Raw genomic sequence first — 23,598 nt, forward strand, 5'->3', positions numbered from 1 at the left:
CACAGGTACTGGTTCTGCAGCTTTCCTGTGCTGTTATGAATGACAATTTCTTGACTTAACAAACTGCATGCGAGTTTGTGAACCTATGTGTTTTAGTTTGTTATTGGATAAGAGTTACTAAGAGTAGTCCTGGATGCTCAGGCTTGCAAAAGAATGGCCTTCCAGACCATTTTATCTCCAATTTTCTCTCCAGCATTCTTGCTGGACTGTAGCATTCAAATGCTCTGAGTACGTCCCCCATTACTGTTACTACGTTGGTTTGTAGCAGCATACCTTGGTTTTGAAGCTGGGGAATGCTTTTTCAGGGGAGGAGAGGTAAGCAGGGAGTAGGAGGTTGAGCTTTTAGAAATGAGACTCCCTTGGTAAAAGAATTACACCAATGTATGCAGCAGACTGCCTGCGCCGCTGCATAGACTTGCTATTACAGTAAAAGCCCACTTGCTGACACCAATCATTTCCATAAAACTTAAGCCAACATCTTTGGGAGAAAAGATTTAATTAACACATAAGCCCCTGAGTCACTATGACAATCTGCTTTCATAGTGATGGGAATAATCACATTTCTATCCACTGTCAGTCCTTGAAATATAGGGGGTTTATGAATAATCTATAGTACATTTTTTTCCTTACAGAAACAGTCAGATTCTTTTGTTACTTTCACACAAGAACATTTTTGTCTTAGGCACCTAGAAAAACTCTAAATTTATCTGGTGCCTTGAGGGGCTACCTCTGCTTGTGTGACAGGAGGTCTCTAGAGCATTTTGGGTTAGTAGCATGAAGGGAGGCTGAGCAATTCCATCCTAACCGAGATCCACATGAGACATCCCATTATTTAAATAGAGGTGCCCTTAGGGCAGTGTATGCAGAACCCACTGCAATAAATAAATAAATAAACAGTGCTCATTGCAGACAATAAATAAAATTGTGGCAATGGTTACCGTGATATAAAATTAGATTCAAAAACTTTCACTGTGAAGCAGAAATAATAACCTGGGTACAGAGCTTTGAAAAAATCTTTTTTTCCCCTTAGTCCAGTTGAAAAGATCATGTCTAATAGTACATACTTTTTTTGACACCTCCTTCTCCTACTTATTATAAATCCTTGAAGGAAAAAATACAGAACCTTTTTTCCCCTGGGGTAGTCTCATCAAACTTGTTTCTGATTTACTGTGGCATAAGTTAGATAAGTATCAAGCTTGTAGGGTTTAATTTTATGATCTTTGCGGCTTTAACAGTGTTGAGAATAATTCTATAATCACAATTTAGACAGAGAATGTTGTATGTGTTGTTCTCACTGGACACTGTTATATCATTTCCTTATCTTTTTTACTTTCTTAATACTTTTGTATTTGGTTCCACAGTACTGAACAACAACTAAACAAGGTATGATCTGTATATTAGGGACAGAATGTTCTTAATGCATCTTTAGAGTTGTAACAACTCTAATAACCTGAAATTTTTGCAAATATAAATTTTGCATCTAGATAAGTGCTTTTTTAAATTATAGCAGTCCTCTTGTGTTAGGCTTGATTGCAACCTGTTTTCTAAATTAAAAAATGTAAATGTGGCATTGACAAAGGTTAAAAAGATTTAAAGTGGGTTCTGTCAGCAGTGCATGCAGACACCAAACTAAATCCTGTGTATCTAATCAGTGTCCTCTGGACTGTGTGCCTTGCTCCATTGTTTACTCTCAAACTCATAATAATTTTGTATCCTTTCACTGGGCGGATTCATTTTAAAAACTAATGAATTTACAAAAATGCTTTTCCCTTGTCCATTTGATACTGAGCCTGCAATTTGACTTTCATTGTTTGTTTCCCTCCTTGTCTCGTCAATCCTTTTCTCTCTTTCTGTCCTTTTACTTTATTACATTTTTTATTGAGGACTGAGATGAACTGGTTGCTGCATCATGGGCCCATTACACTTCCTAACAATTCCATTTACACCTTATTGTTTGTCTTATTGCTGGAAAATTCAGGTGATTCATCATGCCTGAAGAAGCACCTGATCCCAATTCCCTTGATATCATGATCACTATGTGACAGGAATACAGTTAGTGGTGGCTTTCAGACTCTAAGAGGCCAAGGTGATAACTCTTTTGGGACTTTTAACCTCTCAAGTATTGATGAGTTCCATTTTCGTAATGGTCTGTTTTCTTGCTCCCTTTCAACAGCCCCCTGAGTGTGGAAAAGGGCTTGGACTTAATAAAGGAAGTGGCAGATCTCCTGAAGCTGCAGATGAGTGTCTTCGATGATGTCAAGTACGTACATGGAATTTGCCCCTTTTTATTTTATTGGATTTCTCATTATTTTTGAATAGTTTGTCTAACAAGGAAATATCTACTCTTTAATGCCAAAATTAATGAGACCGTGTTAGAGACAAAAAAGAATATTGTGATGATCTTTATAACGTCCCCTACACACAGTTAGGAGCAAATTATTTTAAAAAAATTATAAAGACTGAAATTTTCCTATGCTTCCGTAGGGAAAAATAGTCTGTTCAAAGTGCTGTAAAAATATTACCAACCTTATTTAACAGTGTCTAGGTAAGGAAAGACTTGTGAAGTGTCATTATACCCAGCGTTGCTGAGGGGAAAATGACATCAGAGATGGATAAGAACTTGGGTCCCTGGCTTTGAGTCTGGCATGTGGCACACTAGGTCGTGCCGCTTGGTCAACTACTCATTTAACAAGTCACAGGGAGTTCAGCTATGCTGAGCTACTGTTTTTCTTCATATGATTCATACTGATGAATGCTCTGCATGTTAATCTCCTGAATGAGGAGGTTATGATCTGCCGTGTCCGGTAAAAATTTTTAGATTGGGGATTTTCTGAAATCATTTTGGTAGGAACATTTACTTTACAAAACTTAATTCTTCCTTTGTAAAATAGAAAATAAAAATAGTTTGATAGAAAACTAATGGAAAAGAAGGGTCAGCTGTGGGAGGTTTTTGACAGCTTGCTGGAAACAAGTCACATCTTGGTGCACAGAAAATAGCTGATGTCTGGGTAGCATCCAGTTCCTGCCTATGTTTCAGAGGGTTTGGGGTGGCTTGTTTTGGCCCATGAGTCAGGTTGTTGAAGTGCAGCATCTTTCTCAGCCTACTTGTGCGGCCATCAGCTTTTGTTTAACCTTCAGTTCCAGTTAACGTAATTCGTCATTTAATACTGTGTTTTAAGCCATAGTCTGAAGATGTTTCATCTTTAGTGGAAGTGTTTATTATTATTTGGAAAAAAAAAAATCTACCCATTCTATTACTGTATATGTAGGGAGAAATAGACTACTGGTGAGGAAATCTTTTTAGAAATCTGACAAATACCAGGCATATTGGTTTTGTTGTTTAGAAGGAAAATATTCCCATATTTTGTTTGCTAGAACAATTCTTTACATTGCTGAAAGTCTTTTTCCTTGTATTTTATGAAATGTATTTTTTATGAAAACTGAGTTTTGAAATTACAAAAAATGAGAATATTATATGGTCTTCCTTGTAAAGAGAAATTGCAACCTTGACTTTGAATACTAGCAGATAAAGTCTGCTGCACATTTAAAGGGGTAATCCCATGGAACAATTTCTCTGCTGGAATCAATGAGTTCTGCTTCATTAATGTCATTCATTTACGGTACAAGAGCACTTTCACCTACCTTTCTAATTGTTAGCATAAAGCCTTTTGGTTATTTTTTATCATTTGATATATCACAACAACATTACAATTGGCAGGCTGTAGATTCATTCTCTAATGAAAAATATCCCTCCAGTGATATAGCTAGCTATGAACAACCTTTTTTTTTTTTTTTTAATGTGTGACATTAGGAAAGCTGGTTATTTTGTGTCCATTAATATGCAGTCATATGTCTCTACTGAAAGTACTTGTATTGTATGGTCAGTATTTTAAAAGTGCGTTCTGAATGATTGTAACTCCAAACAGGACCAAGTATTCTGTCTATTAACACAAACATGGTCTTTGCCTTTTTAAAAGATCTATAAATCTGTGAAATATTATCCCAAATCTCAAGTTAGAGAAGAATTAATCCATTATAAGTTTTCTTTACTCAAGAAAATGAGATGCTTTGACTCAGGTTAAACCCATGAAACGCTAAAGAAATCTGGAGCTGGCCAGTAGATATAGCAGTAGTAGAGGCTTTAGAAAAAGGCCTTACCAAGCAAAGAATTAATGCTTTTTGGATTTGTTCTTTTGTCATCTTTACACAGCCATTGTTGGAAAACTGTATGAATTTGAAGGCTCTGATTGGCTTCTGAGTAGCATCATGGAGAGGGGTTTCAGGAAAGACTTGATGTCATGGTTATTCTTAATCTACCTTTGACATATCAGTGTGTGAGAATGAGGCATCTCAGAAAATATGCTTTCTACTTGGCCTAAGGCATCATGGGCAATATAAATTATTTTATTTTACTTGCAGCTAAAAGTAGTCTTTTTCTTAGGGATTCAGTTTTTTAAAAAGTCTACTTTGAACGCCAACCTGAGTATTAGCTTGGTGTAAAATTCTCAATTCTCTCTTTTCCTTCCAAGAATTCTGAATGGTAAGAAAGTAACAGTGTAGGCCTGAATTTTTTAGACTATTGCAAAGATTTCAGAGTAAAGACATGTTACTGAGAATCAGGGTTAATTTGAGAGTATAGACAAAGCCATCACATTCAATAGGAATAGTGTAAGAAGAACTGAGGAGAGGGTGAGTGGTGAGTTCTTCTGAAGTTCTTTAAATTCTCAATTAAGAGTTTCTTGTCCTTTTCTCTGAAAAAAAATTAATTTTAAAGGGACTGCTTCACAAATACATTACTACCTTTAGTTAGTTTTGTCTGCAAATATCTTTCGTTCTTTCCTATATTTTTAGTTTTTTCCTGTGCTTTGGAGTTTGGCAAGTGAACAATTGCTTTTGCCGTGGATTCCTACTGATTCCTGGGTTAGTTCTTGATTAGTTGATGCATGGTAGTAATCAGTTTATCTTATCTTCTCTCATTCACAATCCTGCCAACTTTAACCGATGGCCTGCAATTCACAGTATAGCCTCAGGCTTGGCTCCCAGAGCTTTCAGTCCACTTCTACAGTTGGTTTGTTGTCAAGTTTGCATTGACATAAACTTTGCTCGCCCAGTGAAGCAGATGAGTGGGAATAGATTTGGGGAATTCATAATTAGAAATATTTCAATGTGGAAGAAAAGATCCAACATGTTAGCTGTCACTTTTGGATACAGCCTGAATCTTTATGGAAGTAATAGTTATGCTTAATATGTTTTGTTAATGGTTATGTAGCTGTCAAATAAATTCCATTATTTCTTATTACATCATTAGAGACCATTAAAAGGATATTAGCATGCTGATGTAATTATGCAAGCAGACGTAAAATGACTATAGTTATGATTTTATAATCTAATTATGGGTGTCCAATGCCCCTGGTGATTGATTGTTGGACTGGTATCATGGATTGAAGTCAGATGGGTAGTAGTGTTAGGAGGGTTTGATTTTATTTAAAAAAAAATAATTTTACAACTCTGCAATCTGCAACATTGACCTTCTTCATGTAATTACAGTTCTTCACGTTATATAGTAAACTTACAAACATGAGAGATTATCAAGAAACATCCAAATATAATAAAAATACTAAAATCTGTAAGCTAAACTGTGAGGGTAGTGGAAAGGACACTCAGAATCTATAGTCAAAGCCACTGAATTAGAACATACGTGACTTATTTGGTTTCTGATGAGAATACGAATTATTTCTGAATTTTTATTTAATGTTCTCATACTTGGGGTATTTACTGAGAACATTGCTAAAGGGGATTTTGAGCTCTAAGCTTAGCTGAATACCTTTGTATGGAAAGAAAACAGATTATTCTGATTTCATAGTATTTCAGACTGCATATCCTACCATTCTCAGCCTCCAGTCAAGAGTGAGATTTTCAGCTGAAAATTACATTCTCTGATGGATGCTGCAGTAGCACTGATTTTTTTCTTTTCCTTCTTGTTTCTCTCTTTAGCCTTATATGATTTTCCCTATTGCCATTGAAGATCTCTCTCTCTAGGTGTCTCTTTTTTCCCCATTTTTTTCTGCTGCTTTGGCTTCCTCCACCCATTCATCTTAATGGGCATCTTTGTCATTTTTGCCTTCTAACATACCTAAACTCAGTACTCAGAGAACTGTCCTTTCAGGAGACGTGGTAGCTTGACCAACAAGCGTGCCCATTTCCATATCTAATTTTTCAGTGGAAAACCTGTAGCAGTGCACTCTGTATTCATTCCATAAAATGACATTAATCTCTATCTGCTGCTGCTGTTTTGAAGTGTAACAATAATTGCCTATATAAGCATATAATCCATATATATAATGTTGGGGATGAACAGGATACTTATGCTAAATTTCAAATGCTAATATAAATAGATTTTTCAAGTTGAAAAAGCTGATTCTGCTTATCTAATATAATGTCCTGGATTGCAAAGCCATAAAACTTAACCAATATTCCTTTATCATGTACGGTTTGTTGCATCTATGTTTTACATCCAAAGCTAAGTTAAAAGACCAAATCACTGATCTTTCAGAGTCTAAAGGTCAAACTCCCAGGCCTTGGGTTGGTTGTTCAGCTTTCACCTGACTGCTCTCCCTACCCACGCTAAGATTAGAGGTGAATTCAGTGTTTTACTTGAATAGTTTATTATATGAAAAATGAAAATTCAGGTTAACTGAAGGTATGTATGGAAACTGTATGGAGACTTCAGCTGAAAAATACCTTTCAAAATTTGTAGCAGCCACAGCAGTGTGGTTTGACATTTTGAAAATAAAATATTGTAATTTTAAAATTCAAAGTAATGACTAGTTTCAAAATTTAACTGAGTTTGGCTTATAAGGAAAATGCTTTTATTTTGGTGATAAGAATAAACAAAAAATTGATTTTGGACTGAACACAAGCCATTTTTTTCCCCTTTTTGGACTCGATGATCTTAGAGGTCTTTTCCAACCTCAATGATTCTATGATTCTATGATTCTATGATTTTGAGCTCTAAGCTTAGCTGAATACCTTTGTATGGAAAGAAAACAGATTATTCTGATTTCATAGTATTTCAGACTGCATATCCTACCATTCTCAGCCTCCAGTCAAGAGTGAGATTTTCAGCTGAAAATTACATTCTCTGATGGATGCTGCAGTAGCACTGATTTTTTTCTTTTCCTTCTTGTTTCTCTCTTTAGCCTTATATGATTTTCCCTATTGCCATTGAAGATCTCTCTCTCTAGGTGTCTCTTTTTTCCCCATTTTTTTCTGCTGCTTTGGCTTCCTCCACCCATTCATCTTAATGGGCATCTTTGTCATTTTTGCCTTCTAACATACCTAAACTCAGTACTCAGAGAACTGTCCTTTCAGGAGACGTGGTAGCTTGACCAACAAGCGTGCCCATTTCCATATCTAATTTTTCAGTGGAAAACCTGTAGCAGTGCACTCTGTATTCATTCCATAAAATGACATTAATCTCTATCTGCTGCTGCTGTTTTGAAGTGTAACAATAATTGCCTATATAAGCATATAATCCATATATATAATGTTGGGGATGAACAGGATACTTATGCTAAATTTCAAATGCTAATATAAATAGATTTTTCAAGTTGAAAAAGCTGATTCTGCTTATCTAATATAATGTCCTGGATTGCAAAGCCATAAAACTTAACCAATATTCCTTTATCATGTACGGTTTGTTGCATCTATGTTTTACATCCAAAGCTAAGTTAAAAGACCAAATCACTGATCTTTCAGAGTCTAAAGGTCAAACTCCCAGGCCTTGGGTTGGTTGTTCAGCTTTCACCTGACTGCTCTCCCTACCCACGCTAAGATTAGAGGTGAATTCAGTGTTTTACTTGAATAGTTTATTATATGAAAAATGAAAATTCAGGTTAACTGAAGGTATGTATGGAAACTGTATGGAGACTTCAGCTGAAAAATACCTTTCAAAATTTGTAGCAGCCACAGCAGTGTGGTTTGACATTTTGAAAATAAAATATTGTAATTTTAAAATTCAAAGTAATGACTAGTTTCAAAATTTAACTGAGTTTGGCTTATAAGGAAAATGCTTTTATTTTGGTGATAAGAATAAACAAAAAATTGATTTTGGACTGAACACAAGCCATTTTTTTCCCTTTTTTTTTTGTTCAGCTGACCAAAAAATATCAATCTTTTGATAAAGACTAATTATGATATAGTCTTGAAATATTTGATCATATCTATGCATTTTTCTACAGCCCTCTGTCTTATTCCATATGCAGGAAATAAAATGTTCAGTGAATGAGCAGCTTTTCAATGTTTCATTTTATTCTCATTGTTCAGTGTGAAGCTTCAGGATCTATTTATTGCACATTATTCAAATCCTGCTTTGAGGTCAGAAAACCCATTTCCTCTTGTTTTGTTTTGTTGGGGTTTTTTTCCCTATGGTGCTCTTCACTACACTATCAAAATGCTCAACAAACATGAATTGATATACTTAACTCACATGATGAGGTATTATTAGGACCATACAGAGCTGGAGTTATGCATGAAGAGATTAATATCAAAGCATTTGCTAAATATGGGGTGGCCAGTCTGATGTCTCAGAGTATACCTTATTCAACCTCTTCTGTAAAGAACTTCACTTATTGAGACAGAGATTTCATTGGCTTCAGTTACCATTCTGAGTGTTCAGCAGTCCCAGAAGTCAGCTCTCAGTTTAGACAGTGCCACTAGGTCTGTAAAAAAAATTGCCTGACTTGGCTTCAAATGACCTGAATCTGAATCTGAGGCAGAACTGGATGGTACCAGCAGAATTCAAAGTAACAGTAGGACCTTTACATTTTTATAGTTCCATACCTTATTTGCCATATACTTCCTGAGGTCTGATAAAAATGAAGTTGGGGGCCCCGAAAATATTGGTCTTCTCTACTGCTTGACCACCATTCATCCTTGGATGTCAGGCATCCTATTGAAAAAACACTTTGAAAAGAAAGACTGCATAGCTAGATATGAAGTAAGTCAAGATTGATTTTTCCTGTTATACTGTAGTAGGTCCTTAGTGTCAACTATGTTTTTTACATATTTTTATGTAAACAGTTATCTAACGAAAGCTTGAATTTGGAAAGCTTATCAAGAGGACAGCTACAAGCACATTCTTGCCATACTTCAAATCTCTGTTTTCAAGTAGTGGGTTTAGAGACACTTTCCACCTCCTTTTCAAAGAAAAGGCCTTACACAACCAGAAAATACCTACCATTATCCTTGTTATTAGGAAGGGCTGAAACGGTTGGGCTGGAAAAAATACAATTTGAAAAGCCAGCCAACCATCCCAGTGAAAAGAACTTGAATTGAGGAAGATCAAACCAAGTGGTTAAAGTTTGGAGAAGCTTTAAATGTGTTCAAATCGGACGTGTTGGGCAAGCAGACTGATGAGTGGAGCTCCCAGCCTCACCTATTATGAACACGTGCATTGGCTGTAGTGTCCTAATCATGCTATATAGGTTTTGTTCATTGTTTGTCATGTTATTTTTCTAACACCTGAAAAACTCAATCAGCCAGTTAATCATAGTCAGTCATCCAGAACCTAAACACTGGAACGGTACTTGGTATTTTCACTTCATCATGCTGATGGATTATGACATGTGGTATATGTATTCTCTAAATGTGAACACCTCAGGAAATTATTGGTAGCTTGAGAGGCAGGATAGTGTGAGGGAGGATTATTTAACCACTGAGCAGTAGTGGGACAGGTAGCACAGTGTCTTGTTAGGTTTGTATCTGCAAACTTCCCTCTACTGTACAGATTCTGCATGATTCCTTTCTCCTTGATTCAGTGCAATTAATCTTTTCGTGTCTTGTATGTTGAACACCTGTGGACTAATATTCTTGCAAAGTTTTTTCTAGATTGCTAGGTTGGCAGATTCTGGATTCTGCCATCTATGCCATTTAGATTTACCGAGAGGAATGTTCTCATATTGTGCTTATGAAAAAACATATAGTCCACCCTGCTCTCCTTAAGGTGCTGTAGTACAAACTAGCAATAGATTGAATTTTTATTTCCATTCCATTCATTGTCCAGAAATTAAACATCATTTTTATTTCAATTTGAACTGTGCTATGTTTGGTCTCAATAAAAAGATATACCTTTCAAAAAAGTTGAGCAATATTTGTCATCTGTTCTTTGATTTCAAATAGCAAACCAACAGACTAAGGCTATTTGGCATAATCTTGTTTAAAATGTTATAAAAGCATAATAAAGAAATAATGGAACCACTTTTATTCAAACTTGACTTCTTCCACAGATTTAATGAATCTGGAAAACAAATTGTCTGAAAAATGTACTGCTGTAACTCATTGCATGCAGGCTTTTATAAGAAATTGCATTGTGTTTTCTGGTACATATTGTCTTATTTGACAACTTATTTGTAATATAAAGATACATCAATTTTAAAGGAACGAGGATAAGGAAGCAAAAATAAGGTGAAAGTTTCAAGTATGCATTCCTTTACTTAAAAATGAGTGATTTCTCAACCTTAGCATTACATTAGTCTTGTGGCTTTTTCCCCTGAGGTACAATATATTTTGTGTGCTTTTCTTTAATAAATGTGCATATAACCAAGATCATTTTGCCTTCTCCACTGTAACTTTTCTGCTAGAAAAATATAAAAATACATTAAAATAACAAGAAGGATTTTGGCACGCAGCATTTTATGAATTCTAGGTGACAAAACAGAAAGACCATAAAAATCTACAGAGACTCTTATAAATAAAAATGTACGAAGTTTGGCTTTCCATTACAACATTTCATCTCAATAAATCAGGGGATTTGCACCTTTGTAATCAAAAGCACAATGAAATCCAGTGTTATAGATACATTTCCAGGTACTCATAGGTCCCTACTCAAGAGAAGGTTTTTACAGATAAGTAAGCTTCTGAAGTTTATCTATCTATTTATAATACTTCATATTTCTCTACTGCTCATCCCTCTGTGTGACTGAGAATGCCATCATATTCCTTTTTTAATAAAATTAAAGTTCATAACATTATAGGGTAGGCAGGATATACTCCTTTGTTTCAAACAAGTCACTGAATATGTGCCATTGCATTTAATTTATATAACATTTCACATATTATTAACAGGTAATCATTTCCATTCTACAGATGGGTAAATTGAAACTCAAAAAATAGTTAGCTCAATTTTCCCTAAGATGGTACAGAAATTGGTGACAGATATGAGAACAGAAACAGAGAACTGTGATTCTCACTCTTGAACTAAAGCTTGGTCCACAAATAGAATAACTAATAGTAGAAATGGAAGGAGATTATCATGTAGAGATTTGTTTAAAAGAATAGTCCATTATAAGAAATATACAAAATTCATCTTATGCCTATGTCTTTCCTGATTCTCCTGTCCTTGGCTACCTGATTCTCCTACGTACACAAACACACACTTTTTTTCTCTCTTTGTCACCTGGATTGATGGGTGGATGGATGGATGGACGGACGGATGGATTGCATGCATGTTACAGACCTGCTGACCCAGCTGAAAAAGATAATTCTTCTGCACATTTTTTTTTACACCCTAGCCAGTAAATATTGCATATCCAGGCCTATGAGCTGCACCACAACCTTCCTGTGGAAGGGTTTGTATTCCTTAGGAGCCATAAAGGCAGTCAGAGCAAATATACATCTGTAGGTGCGACCGAAAGAGCCCAAATTCCACTTGCAGTGCCTTCTTTGTGAAGCAAATGCCTCTCCCTCACAGCTGGCAGTGGAAGCTCAAGAACAAATCTCCTAGTTGGTCTCCTCAGAGCTAAAGGAGAAGCCAACAGGTTTTAAGAGGGCAAGCAGGAGGGCTCTGGCTGTAGCACTCAGAGTTTTGTAGCTTTTTGAATTGAGGCTGTAGCAAAGTGTGATTTTTTTGGTCTTTGGTTGTGCTGCCTAATCCTCATCAAAGCATTTTGTGTCCTATCTGGCTCCTGTCAAAGCTATGAGCATGCTGAACCTTTACCTCTGCAAAAGTCCTAACACGAGTCATGCTCTTCATTAAGTCACTTGTGCAAACTGAGCATAAGGTAACTATCATCCCAGTAGACAAATTTTACACATGATTTCAACAAACTCCATTAACAACACAGGTGTGCAGAGGGTAAGTAGACCCGAAGTCAGTAAAATGCATTGAATGCTTACTGGCTAAAAATTAAAACTGTCTGCTGTTTGTGTACCAGGCAGACTACTAAAAGGTGTAAAGAAGAAGAATGGAAATATGAATAGAATGCAATTATCTTTTTTTTTTTTTAAAATGACATAACTTTTTTATCCTTCAGCTTAATCTTTGGGGAATGAAAGAAAAATCACTGTGCATTTAAGCAGCATTTTGAGACCTCTTTCCCCTTCTCTCAGGGTCCAAACACTTTTGCTGTAAAAAGTTATAGCACTTGTATGGTTTGTTCTTTTAAATACTGTAATTAAGAACCTTATTTGCATGGCAGGCAAAGCTGGCAACTTTCATGTACTCAGCGTGGTGAAAATGTCAAGTTTCATGGCTTATGACAGATTAATAGAAAAATTATTTTAAACCTGCAAATTATTCATAGATATTGAGTAATCATCAGAAGTTGCATTTTGTGAAGAATAAAAATAGGACAAACTGAGTGTAGCATCAATCTCTAAATTGAGCGCTGTCTGTTTTTTAAATCATTTAAATTGTAGGCTTAGCGAAATAATCTTCACCTGAGATGAAGTGAGTTGTAAAATCTTTAAAATACTCTTTCATTGTCTTTTGCACTGTAAATTAGTTATCAGTGTACTTAGCACAATTTTGAAGCATATAGATTAAATGATTAATATAAAATCATGTTTAATGTAAAATAATTAAAAGTCCATCATTTAGTATTGGTTGGTATCAGGGACCACCAAACATGGACTGCTGTTGTTGGAAAGCATCGCTTTCTGGGCCCGTCATCCCTTTTCTGTGACTTTACTCTTGAAATTATTCTAATGACAGTAGTGTGTCAGTCAGAATACATTTCATTATTTGGACACCTTGTAGTGCCCTCTTCTCTTCCCCTGAAATGATGCTCCATGATGTCACTCCGCAGCACTGATTGTTTCAGGGGGAGAGAAGAGGGCACTACAAGGTGTCCAAATAATTTCCTGATTTATGAAGGCTGTAGATGTAGCTTGCAGAGGTAAGTCTGAGTTGCAACCATCAAATCCGGACCTAAGCTTTGTTTCCATGTAGTTACATTTGCAAGATGTGATTGCTCTGAAACTGTCAATCTCTCTAATCTTTGTGGTCTGTTACACCTCACCCAGCTGCATGGTGTAAACCACTCTAATGAAATGCAAGTGGTGATAGAAAATCAACCACTAACTGGTGAGCACTGCAATTAATGTCTTTCCCTTAGCAGGGATTTTGCTTTTTCATCTTTAGTACTTGGTCATTGTCAGAGATAAGGTGTGATGTTAGTACAACAAATCTTTGACTTTCTCTCTCCATGCTAGCTATATGTTTAGTACAGGACCACATTTCTGTAGACAATGTTGCAAACAAACAGTTCATGCTTAGTGTATATAAAAATATAAATATGAATAGATAATATATTTTCAGCTGTATTGCAGCATGTTGTGGAACAGTGTGTGTCATTCTGCAGTTTAAGGAGCATGTTAAGAGTTTCCGGAGAAGGGCTCAAGAAGCTTAATTTGCTAAAACAAAAGAAGATTTTTTAATTGATCACTGGCTGTAAGTACATACATGTCAATAGAAATGTGAGAATACATACAGCTCTACATTGACATTTGTTCAGTTCAGGTGCAAAATGAAGCAAATCTTTGAACAGTGAAGATATTAAAGAGTGAAAGATGTGTGCCTTTTTAGCATTAAGTCTGGGTGATGATCAATATTCTCTAGTCAACAGTTCAGGGAAGTTATTTTGTAGTAGGTCACCACAATACATCCTTCACAGGTTTCCTAAATCTTTGAAGTTTAGTCAGGTACGTGCTTATGTAATATAAATAAAGTAGGATGCAATGTTTCACAAAATAAATTTTGGTCAACATTTCTGGTCAAAAATTTTGGTGAAACCTGAATCAAGTGGTCAATGGATTTACAGCTGGTCTGAGAAACAGAAGGAGAACAAAATAGCCAGTGTACGCTTCTTAATCCATTTATGTATGGACATATATGGCAATGACCAGCTGCAATTTTCTGCCTTTGCTTTGCTCTGTAAATCATATCGTATAAACATACTATATTATAAAAATGCCTCTTTTAATCGTGTGCTTTTTCCCATTAATTTGTTTTGACATAAGTATGTTTATATACCTATATATATAATATATAACACATTTACAGCAGTATGAGCATTTTATTTTTTCCAAAATTGAGAAGGTGAAAAGGAGGCTTCAGTCCAATATAAACAATGGACTTATGCTTCAAATTCCTAAACACAGTAAGCACAGAAATGTGTACACATTGCAAGTCATTAGTTCAAGCCCACCAAACATTTCCTGAGACAATTACCTTCGCTGCTATAAAATTTACTTTGCACAATCCTCTGGAGCGTTACTAATTGCTTTTCTTAACCTCCAGAGATTAAAGGATTTTGAAATGAACATATAGAAAAATAGTGACTCTAATTTCAAATCTATGCTTTATTAAGGCAAGCTCTGTTTTACGAAATAGGGTCATTAAGAGAATGTTTGATGTTGGAAATATCCAATCCTGATCTCCTCATCTTCCCCCAATCTTGAGAAATTGCACTCTGCCTGTATTTTTTTAAAAATGCGGTGCAACCTCAACTCATTTCCATCTGGCATCAGCTCTATGTCTCATCTTCAAGAATACACATAACCATGTTGGCACTTGTTTCTCAAATCCTTTTCCACTAGGGGGTATGATAGACTGTGACTGTATTTCACAGTAAACCTTCTGTATGATATTGTAATACTGAAGTATACACACATGAGGGAGAAGAACAGGCATGCAAAGCTTGGTACATAATTTATGGAGATTTAAATCCTGTCATTCATAAATATAATTATAACCTACGGCTTGAAAGTGATATGGACCTTGCCATATTGATCATGCTCCAGCTCTGTTTATTCAGATCATTCATTTGTTGACAGGCAAAATATAATAAGAATATTGTTAGTCAGTAAAACAATTAATGAAAGGAAATACTTCTATTTTACACAAAGAATATTGTTTGTTTCTGTGCATGTTGTGCACCCTCCCGCCTTCAGATGGGAAATATAAACCCAAGGGGAGGGGATATTATTAAATCAGCAATCAACCTTCAAGTCATTTTGGTATAAACACTGTAATTACTTCATCTCTAGTAAACAGAATATAAGACAACAGCACATAAGGGTGACAATTTGCAATATGCTTTGAATGTCTTTGTTAAAAAAAAAAATATTATGGCTGAAGGCAACATTATTGAAATTTTTAAAAAAAGCAGAAATTGTGACAGCCAACAGAGGGGGTAATTAGTCAGTAAATTTCAAGTAATAAATTTAGCAGGTCATTGCAACAGACATTACATTTTGCGTGGGGAGAAGTCACTGTTTATTAGCCTCAAAGCCAGACCTGCTTACCTTTATTCAAAAAAAAGCCATAACAAAGTATTAGAAAAAAATTATAAGTGCCATTATAATAGTGTAGTCCAGATGCCTTCTAAAACTCACAATCTTCTCTTATTTAGGTGGGTGTAAGTTCAGTTACGTCAGAAGGGTCAACTACAAATTTACGTAGGTGTAATTGTAGTAGCATACAGCTTGGGGGGGAAAAATAGACAAAAAATCTGATATAAAGGATTGTCTTTCTAGATTAAAAGGGCTGCTACCTAACATTTTTAATTTCAGTTGCAGCAGATGCATGTCTTCGATGTAGGTTGTGTTTCAGCCTGGACATTGTGGTTTACATTTCTGATTGCTTTCACCTGCACAGCTGGCTGAGTGCTGCTGGCATGATGTAACCAGCCAGCCAGGAGGGATGCCTCTGCTAACCGGCAGCACCCTCCCTGATCTGTGGGAATGGTTTGTCTGCAATTCATCAGGTCATAAACAATCGTGTGCGCTTCAGTGAGCCTCCGTATTTAGAGCGATGTAAAGACAATTGCCATTAATATTAGCTAGGCTTCAGAGGGTTTGACAGCCGCACGAAAAAGCAGTCTCATCTATCTAATTTAAAGTTCCTGGTTAGGAAGTATCAGGGGTGCGTTTTATACATCTTAGAACCTTTTCTCAGGCTGGTTGCCTTCTTGTTAAAAAGACTTTTAAAAAATATTTTGCAGTCAAGTAATTACCGGTTTTGTTTAAATGTTCTCGTCCAACACATAATGAACAGCGAGGAATTCCCCAAAGGGCATCTATTGTTATTGAAATATTTATTTATCGAGTGCTTTTGCCAGAAGCCCCCCATGAGAAAAATCTCATTTTATGAGCTCCTGAAGCTGTCAGTTCCCAAAACATCGGGCAGAAATGCAATTTTGACCAAGTAATCTCAAGGTCTTTTGTTTGCTTTTAAATAAATAGCAGAATACCAATGTGTAAAAAGTTGTGACAAGAGCTGCTTTATTTTCTGTATTTTGTAAATATTCCTAGTGAAGCTGTGTTTATGTGGTGCTCAGGTGATTCCTTACATTCAAGCATTCAATTGCTACAGTACAGAAAAACAATATCCCATATAGCTATATATGAGTGGGTATTTTAAATGATTCTGAGATTTCTTCTTTCCTGCAAAAGAATAGTATTAACCCAATACCATCCCACTTGCATAAGGAATTTTTCTCCCACGATGTTTTTTCCTCTTTATTTAGCTACATTTTCCCATCAGCGGCGAGGAGAAATGACAGTGCTTGTGGCAATGCATACATGGGCACGACTCGGATCCTGTCGTGTTCCTGGATTATCCAGGTGGAGTCACTAGAGAATAGTGCGATGGTCCCTGCCAGGCTTCACTCCTCTGAAATTGCTGCCTCTCACTGCCTGGGCTGGATCACTGAAATGATCCAGTTTTAATCTATATGATTTTAACGATGCCATGAGGCATGCATAGCTGCAGTGAGGGTGGCAGGAGGACAACGGAGCAAGGAGTGAGCTCTGGGCCAGAGGCAGAAGTAAAAGATTCAGGCAAGGGAAGCGGGAAAGGGAACTTTTTATGTCTTTGCTGATAAAGCCGAAGTGTAACTACACTGTGCTTGAAAGTTTGCATTGGTTCCTGGTTCTCAGCTGTAACGGACTATGCAGTGTAGATTTCGGGGCAATATCTAAAGTGGTTTTTTTTCCACCCTATCTTTGTCATGGGACAGCTATATGCTGGGTTGGTGCCTGCTTTTATTTAAAGCAGACTGTTAATTACACTGTAAACGTCTGAGCAGCCAGAGAGGAATCATCATTTCTCTTAGGCTGGCAATGCAGAAAGAAGGACAGTGCAAGATTAGTTATAGTCAGTGTATGGTGTCATGAAACTCCCAGGTGCCTTTTACGGTTGATTATCTCAGTGTTAGTGACAGAATTGGGGAATGGCCTGAATTTTTGTAAAGCAGTTGTCTCAAATAAAATCTACTTTGCAATTGTTGAGTATTATAAACTAAAATATTATTTAAATGATGTTGATAAATGCTTTATAATTACCTAACATTATTAAAATACTTTTCTTGTACATTAATGACCTGGCATCTGGAGTGTCCTGTAGCAATAGAATTTCTCTGTTTTCTTTTTCTCCTCGCCCCCCCGAAGAGTATTTAGAGAAAAATGATTGATTAATGACAGTTCCTATTAACTCCAGAATAAAATGCGTGCACTGCATGCTTTGCTAGTAAAAGATTGAAAGGATGCTTCTTAGTCTTACTCTGATTCCCTTTGTGACCTCGAAGCAAAGTTTTACGGTTAATAATATTTTTTTTTCTTCCTGAAATGGAAAAATTTTAAAGGTATTTCTGTCTAGGATATATGTGATGCAATTAAGCACACTTCATTAAGTGCTCTCCGCTGTATGAATGCAAAATATTAACATGTTAGTAAAAGAATAATTTAATACTTCATCTCAAGCCCTGCAACAAAAATATTTTTCGAGTTATTTCTTTTATGCAGCAATTTTTCAGATTTCATTCTCTCCTAAGCCACAGCTATAGGAGGTCAAAGCATGATACACGTATGGTTCCAGCCAATGTACTTCACCATTTAAGCAGGGTTGTTATTCATAGTATAAATGTAATTCTTCTCACTGGTTGTATGAATAATAAAAGCTTAAGAACTCACATACTACTTAGTATGTAAGTTAACTTTTATAATAGTGCCAATTTTCGCCTTTGTTGAGCCCTTGCGCTCTTTTCCTCTGTAAATTATTACATTATAGTTTCTACGGTCTCATGTTACCTAGAAATTTTCTTCAAAAATACATTTTCTGTATTTGTGTGTGTGTATTCTTCTTATATTTTTCATATATATGTACTTTAGTAGAATTTTAAGGATATCAGAATGGAAATTTCTTTATTCCTTTTATCAGATGTGCATGTAAGTTGGATATTATTGGGATGGGTGGAGAATGAATGCAGCATTACATATACGGATTTATTTTTCTTTAAAAATGCTCAATGAACAAGTTTTGTTAAACCCTGAATACTTTACTCTGCCGTTCTTCATCTGGCTAATCAGTACCTTCCTCTGTAAATGCCTCATAGATTTTAATGCCATAAAGGACCATCAGACTACACCCAAAAAGGTCACCATACGGTCAATCATTTTCCTTCATAAGTTATTCAAAGAGGTGATTACCTCTGGTGTTAAAAGATAAATACTTTGTGGTATCTTTCTGGTCAAAATCAGCCATTGGATCAGATACGTCCAAAATCTTTTCCCCACACATGTTCTTGCAGAATATGATCAAGATAAATATTCTGAGTTTCTTTATTGTCCCTCTGACTTACAGTCGTGACAACAGGACTAAGCTTGTATTGATGTTAGGCATATAAAATTTGAAACTACATGTAATCTTCTTTGGATGCTGATTTCCAGTGATGGTTTATGCTGTACTTGGGAGAATAACAATTTCAGTGCCTCCATTTTGCCATTTTCATAATAGGAATAGTATTTACAGGAGTGTTCTGAAGTTTAGCTAATGTCGTTGAAAATCTTTCAGACAGGCACAAGATACACACAAGAAACCACAAGAGGTATAAAAATGTATGCAAATGTAGCTAATGAAGCAAAAGGAAGAGGGCTAAATGGTGTCTTAATAGTTTCTCCTTAAAAATCTATTTTGATAAGCAATATTATGCCAAATCTCTTGATTATGAATCTTACATTTTTTAATAATCTCTTCCAGTGTGCTGGGACCCGCTGTGACCTTCAGAGTGCACTCAAACCTCCAAAACATTTCAACTGCAGATGTTGCCAAAGCAGCAGGTAAGAGTCTTTGTCCTCCATTCCCAACCTGTGACCTCCCAAGCATCTGTTTAGCGGGCAGTAGCACTACAACCAGCACAAAGACATCCCATTCTCCCAGGAAGATTGACATTTAAAGAGGGAGACAGTCGAGAGGTGAGTGGCACATATGGGAAACTGAAGTGTAACATCTCTGAGTCGATTAGAACTGCCTCAGACTTCCTTGCTTGTTGAGGAAATGGATTAAATAGAGACTTGTAGTCAAGGCCTAGCATGGTGAAAAACTCTTCGGTGTTGTCATGAACTCATAAAAACAGATTGGTTATTTGTAAATGAGGATGTAATACCTTCGCTTTTCCGATACTTTTTTTCAGGGAACAAAAAGGTTATTACATGTTAGCCTTAATTTCTGGATCAAAAGATGGTAGAAATATACCTTTGTTGGTGTGCTGTTTAGGCAATTTCAATGACAAGTTAATCTTGGGAATAAACATTGTATTTCTGGAGCTAAGCTGCTTCTCAATAAGTACCACTGTTCCAAGGACTCCCGTTGGCTTTTTGTCAACTTGGCTACTAACTATATTATGGAGTTGTTGACTGCAAGAAATCATTTCTGCAAAGTAACTGAATTGATAACTGGTTTGCTTCCAAATTACCCAATTGACAGGGTTTAAAGATTATGAATGAGCAAGTTGCAATTTTGCTTGAAAATAGAAACAAAATTTTATTCAGACAAACACTGGGACCCCAAAACTGTCCATTAACTTCTTTTGCTTCACCATGGATGTATTTAGCTGTAGAAGGAACTGGGGTAGTTCCCATGCCAGAACTTTTCTTGTTGGAATGTGGAGGATTCCTCCAATGCAGGACCCACTGGAGGATTGTAAGTGTCTGTAAAAGAGATTATGAAAAACAGTCAAATGAACATTTAGCAGTCACCAGCACCATCTTGTATCCACTCTGAGTTTTAAGGAGCTTAAGAACAAGAAAGGTTAAGCATTATCAGTTGTGTGAAGCCTTTCACTTTAAGCTTTCTTGTTAACTGGTGATTAGAGAGTAGCAAATGGGATACCATTTTTCTTAAAAGGGTTTATCATATCAAAAAGCCATAGATGTGTACTGTCAAAATTAGGAAATTACAATAAAGTAATTATTGAATTATGGGACACTTGAATGTGTATGATTTACCTTGGAAAAATTAATATGGTTTTATAGCAATGCCCTGCCTTGTAAACCTGTTGAATCTCTCTGAAGGGATCAACAGACATGATGCAGCTGGTAGAGCGTGCCTGGGTTGCCAAAGACTTTTGACAAGGTCTTTCACTAGAAGTTTTTAAGGAAACTAATTGTTTCTTAGAATGTGGAATATGGAACACAAAAATGGTGGATCAGTAATTAGTTAAGAGGCAAGAAACAGAGATTAGGAATAAATTATTAGTTTTCTCAAAGGCTAAAGATAGCAGAAAAGTGCAAGGATCTCTGCTGGGACTGTGGCATTCAACATACTTACAAATGAGCTGGAAAAGAGGGTGAGCAGTGTGATGAGAAAGCCTGTTAATAGTACTAAATTATTCACAGTATTAAAGGTGAAAGTTGGTCTTAGAAATGTATAAAAACCTTACCAGACTGAGTGCCCAGACCCAAAATGGCAGACAAAATTCATTGTAAATTAGTGTAAAAAAAAGTATATGGAGAAAAAAAAATAGCTTTACCTATGAAGTTCTAGGTGTAAATGGACCATTACTGGTCTGGAGTAAGAACTTAGTGTGGTAATAGGTAATTTAATGAAAATAACTTTTCAGTCTATATTATGAGTTGAACAAGGAAAGTGTTTTTAAGAATTATTTGGAAAGGAATAGAAAACAGAACAACATCATTTGTTCTCGCATAAATCTATCCCTTGCCTGTATTTAAATATGCCATACAGTTCTGCTTCTTATACCTCAGAGAAGTTGGAAACTCTGGTTGAAATGGAAAGATTCAGAGAAAGGCAGAAGGCATGACTGTAGGTATGGAATATATTCCATATAACAAATGGTGAAATAAGGCAGGAATTTTTATTTTGGAAAAAAAGATGAGTATGGTATGAGAAAGGTCTGTCAAGTCCAGAGTGGCACAGCAAATGTGGATGGGATTGTGCAGTGGCTCTAACAATGCAAGAACAGATGAAACTGGCAGAAGGCAGGTTCAAAATAAATCAGAATGCAGTTTGTAGCTACGCCTGTTGTGAATAATGAAGCTTACATGTGTTCAAACGTTTACAAGTTCATGGAATAGACATGCGCTGAAATTCAGCAAGTCCATAGAAACCTTGTCTAGTTCAGGAGGTTCCTGATGTGCCTTGGCCTGTTCCTAGCAAGTTACTCTGAAATGTATAAATGCTGTGACTAGTTTATTTCAGCAAAACTAAGCAGTAACATAAGGGTTTTTTCTTACCACTGGGATCAAATTAGTTGTTTTCAACTTCTTTAACTTAAATATTGCTGACAAAGTAGGGAGGTTCTGGGGACAAAAAAAGTGACCCCAGAGGAAGTTCTACAGATTCACCAGCTTAAATGAATCTTTTATATTGTAATTTTATATACTGTACATAATCATATCCCAGGCATTTCATAACTTCCATTTTTTTAGTACATTAAAATTTTAAGGTTTTCATGGCTGTAGAAAGAGGTTTGTGGGAGTCTTACATCAGCTCCTCTCGGTATGTCACCATGGCCATAGTATTGTTATAACTAAACCTTGTGTTTGCCTTTTACAAAAAAACCTCTCACAATTCTATCCAGCCGTCAAACATTTTAAATTAAAAAAGTATCGCAGTTTTCTTTTCTAACCAGTAAATAAGGTTGCAGTAGCTTGTCAATGTACTTGCTAATCAGTTCATTTATTTTAAGCAAACTTCTTACTTGCAGATCTCTAAAACCAAAAATAAATCAGTTAAAAGATCAACAGCAGTATATACTTACATAAGAAGTTTTTTCAGTCTTTAGTTGTAATTATAAATTTTAAAAGTCAACAGTGTCTTGAAGAAAAGCATTCCATAAACTTAATTTGCCAAAGGAAACCAAAGCAGAATAAATCTATGCATACTTCAAGGGCAGACACAGGTAAATGGGTTACTCCATGGTGTACTGCTGTTACGTAACTTGACATCCATCCAGGAACTCTGAAAGCAGATCTTGTTTAAAGGAAATGAATAGACCAAACTGACAGAAGAATTTCACTGTCCATCACATCCTTAGAAATGAAAAGAATTTACAAACTGAGGTAATGGGATGCCATAGTAATTATGGGAATGTAAATTATCCAGATTTGCAAAAGGAATCTATTTCTGCAGCTGTTATGTACATGCACATCTCACTGAGATCCACAGGAACAGTTTCTGTGCAGCAGTTTGATTTTATTATTCATGTTGCATATATTTTTGTGACCAAAATGGATAAACTTTCCTTGCATTATTTAGGTTTAAATGTAGGGAACTATATTTAAAGTTTTCCACCCTCCCCTGGGGAGTTTGACAAATGTGCAGGTTAGAGAAGGCATGGGACTCTTTAGCAGCTATGCAAACAGATGATTGACTTGAATATCTACTAAAAAATAGAGATATGGAAGTATGATAATAAAAATTCTTTCCTATGTTTTCTTGGAGTTTGAGATCCATTCTTCTTGGTGTGCATGAGACCCAGCTTGAGGAGAGATAAAGTTCTCTAAAATCCTTCAGCCACGTTCTTGCTGATAAAGCTTGTTTTCTAGTAATCCACAGTTCCAATTCTATGTAAATGTTTTGATTACTTTTTTTGCAGTTTCTAGGGCTAATAATTATATGGGAAAGCTGACAACAAAGTAATTTAAAATTGTGTATAGCTTGCCTTCTCACATTAACAATACCTTTATTTGCTTTTTGACTACAGAGCAGGACAGCCAACGTTTTGCCAGCGTTGCATACTTTGACGTTCATAATATAGAACGTATCTTGCATCAAGTAGCTGTCCTCTGGCCTATTTCTGTTTAATAAGCCAGGCTCAATGGTGCAGTGTAATTTCACCTCAACATTTTGAAGAAATAAACTTTCTCTAGACATAGATGACCTGCTCTAGAAGTAATTACACTTGGCACATGACATCATTTAGACAAATGAATGTGGATTTCATTTCTCTTCAGTTTAAGGGTTAGGAGAAATCTAGCGGAGAACAATTATCAGTAAGATAACTCTATTTATATAAA

At 35.9% G+C, this 23,598-nt stretch overlaps 1 protein-coding gene across 1 annotated transcript in view; it reads left to right on the top strand.

Annotated features, from left to right (window-relative positions):
* Nucleotides 1-23,598, top strand: part of PTPRN2 (protein tyrosine phosphatase, receptor type N2) — a gene marked incomplete at its 3' end in the record, with an annotated part of 561,766 nt that overhangs the window by 210,634 nt on the left and 327,534 nt on the right. Inside the window, exons 9-10 of the mRNA XM_009278699.1 lie at nt 2,174-2,260; nt 19,319-19,398. Of these exons, the coding sequence (XP_009276974.1) occupies nt 2,174-2,260; nt 19,319-19,398 (167 nt within the window). The remainder of the gene's footprint in view (nt 1-2,173; nt 2,261-19,318; nt 19,399-23,598) is intronic.

The sequence above is a fragment of the Aptenodytes forsteri genome, unplaced genomic scaffold (assembly GCF_000699145.1).
Source record: "Aptenodytes forsteri isolate BGI_AS27 unplaced genomic scaffold, ASM69914v1 Scaffold257, whole genome shotgun sequence".
In the NCBI taxonomy this organism is placed as follows: Eukaryota; Metazoa; Chordata; class Aves; order Sphenisciformes; family Spheniscidae; genus Aptenodytes; species Aptenodytes forsteri.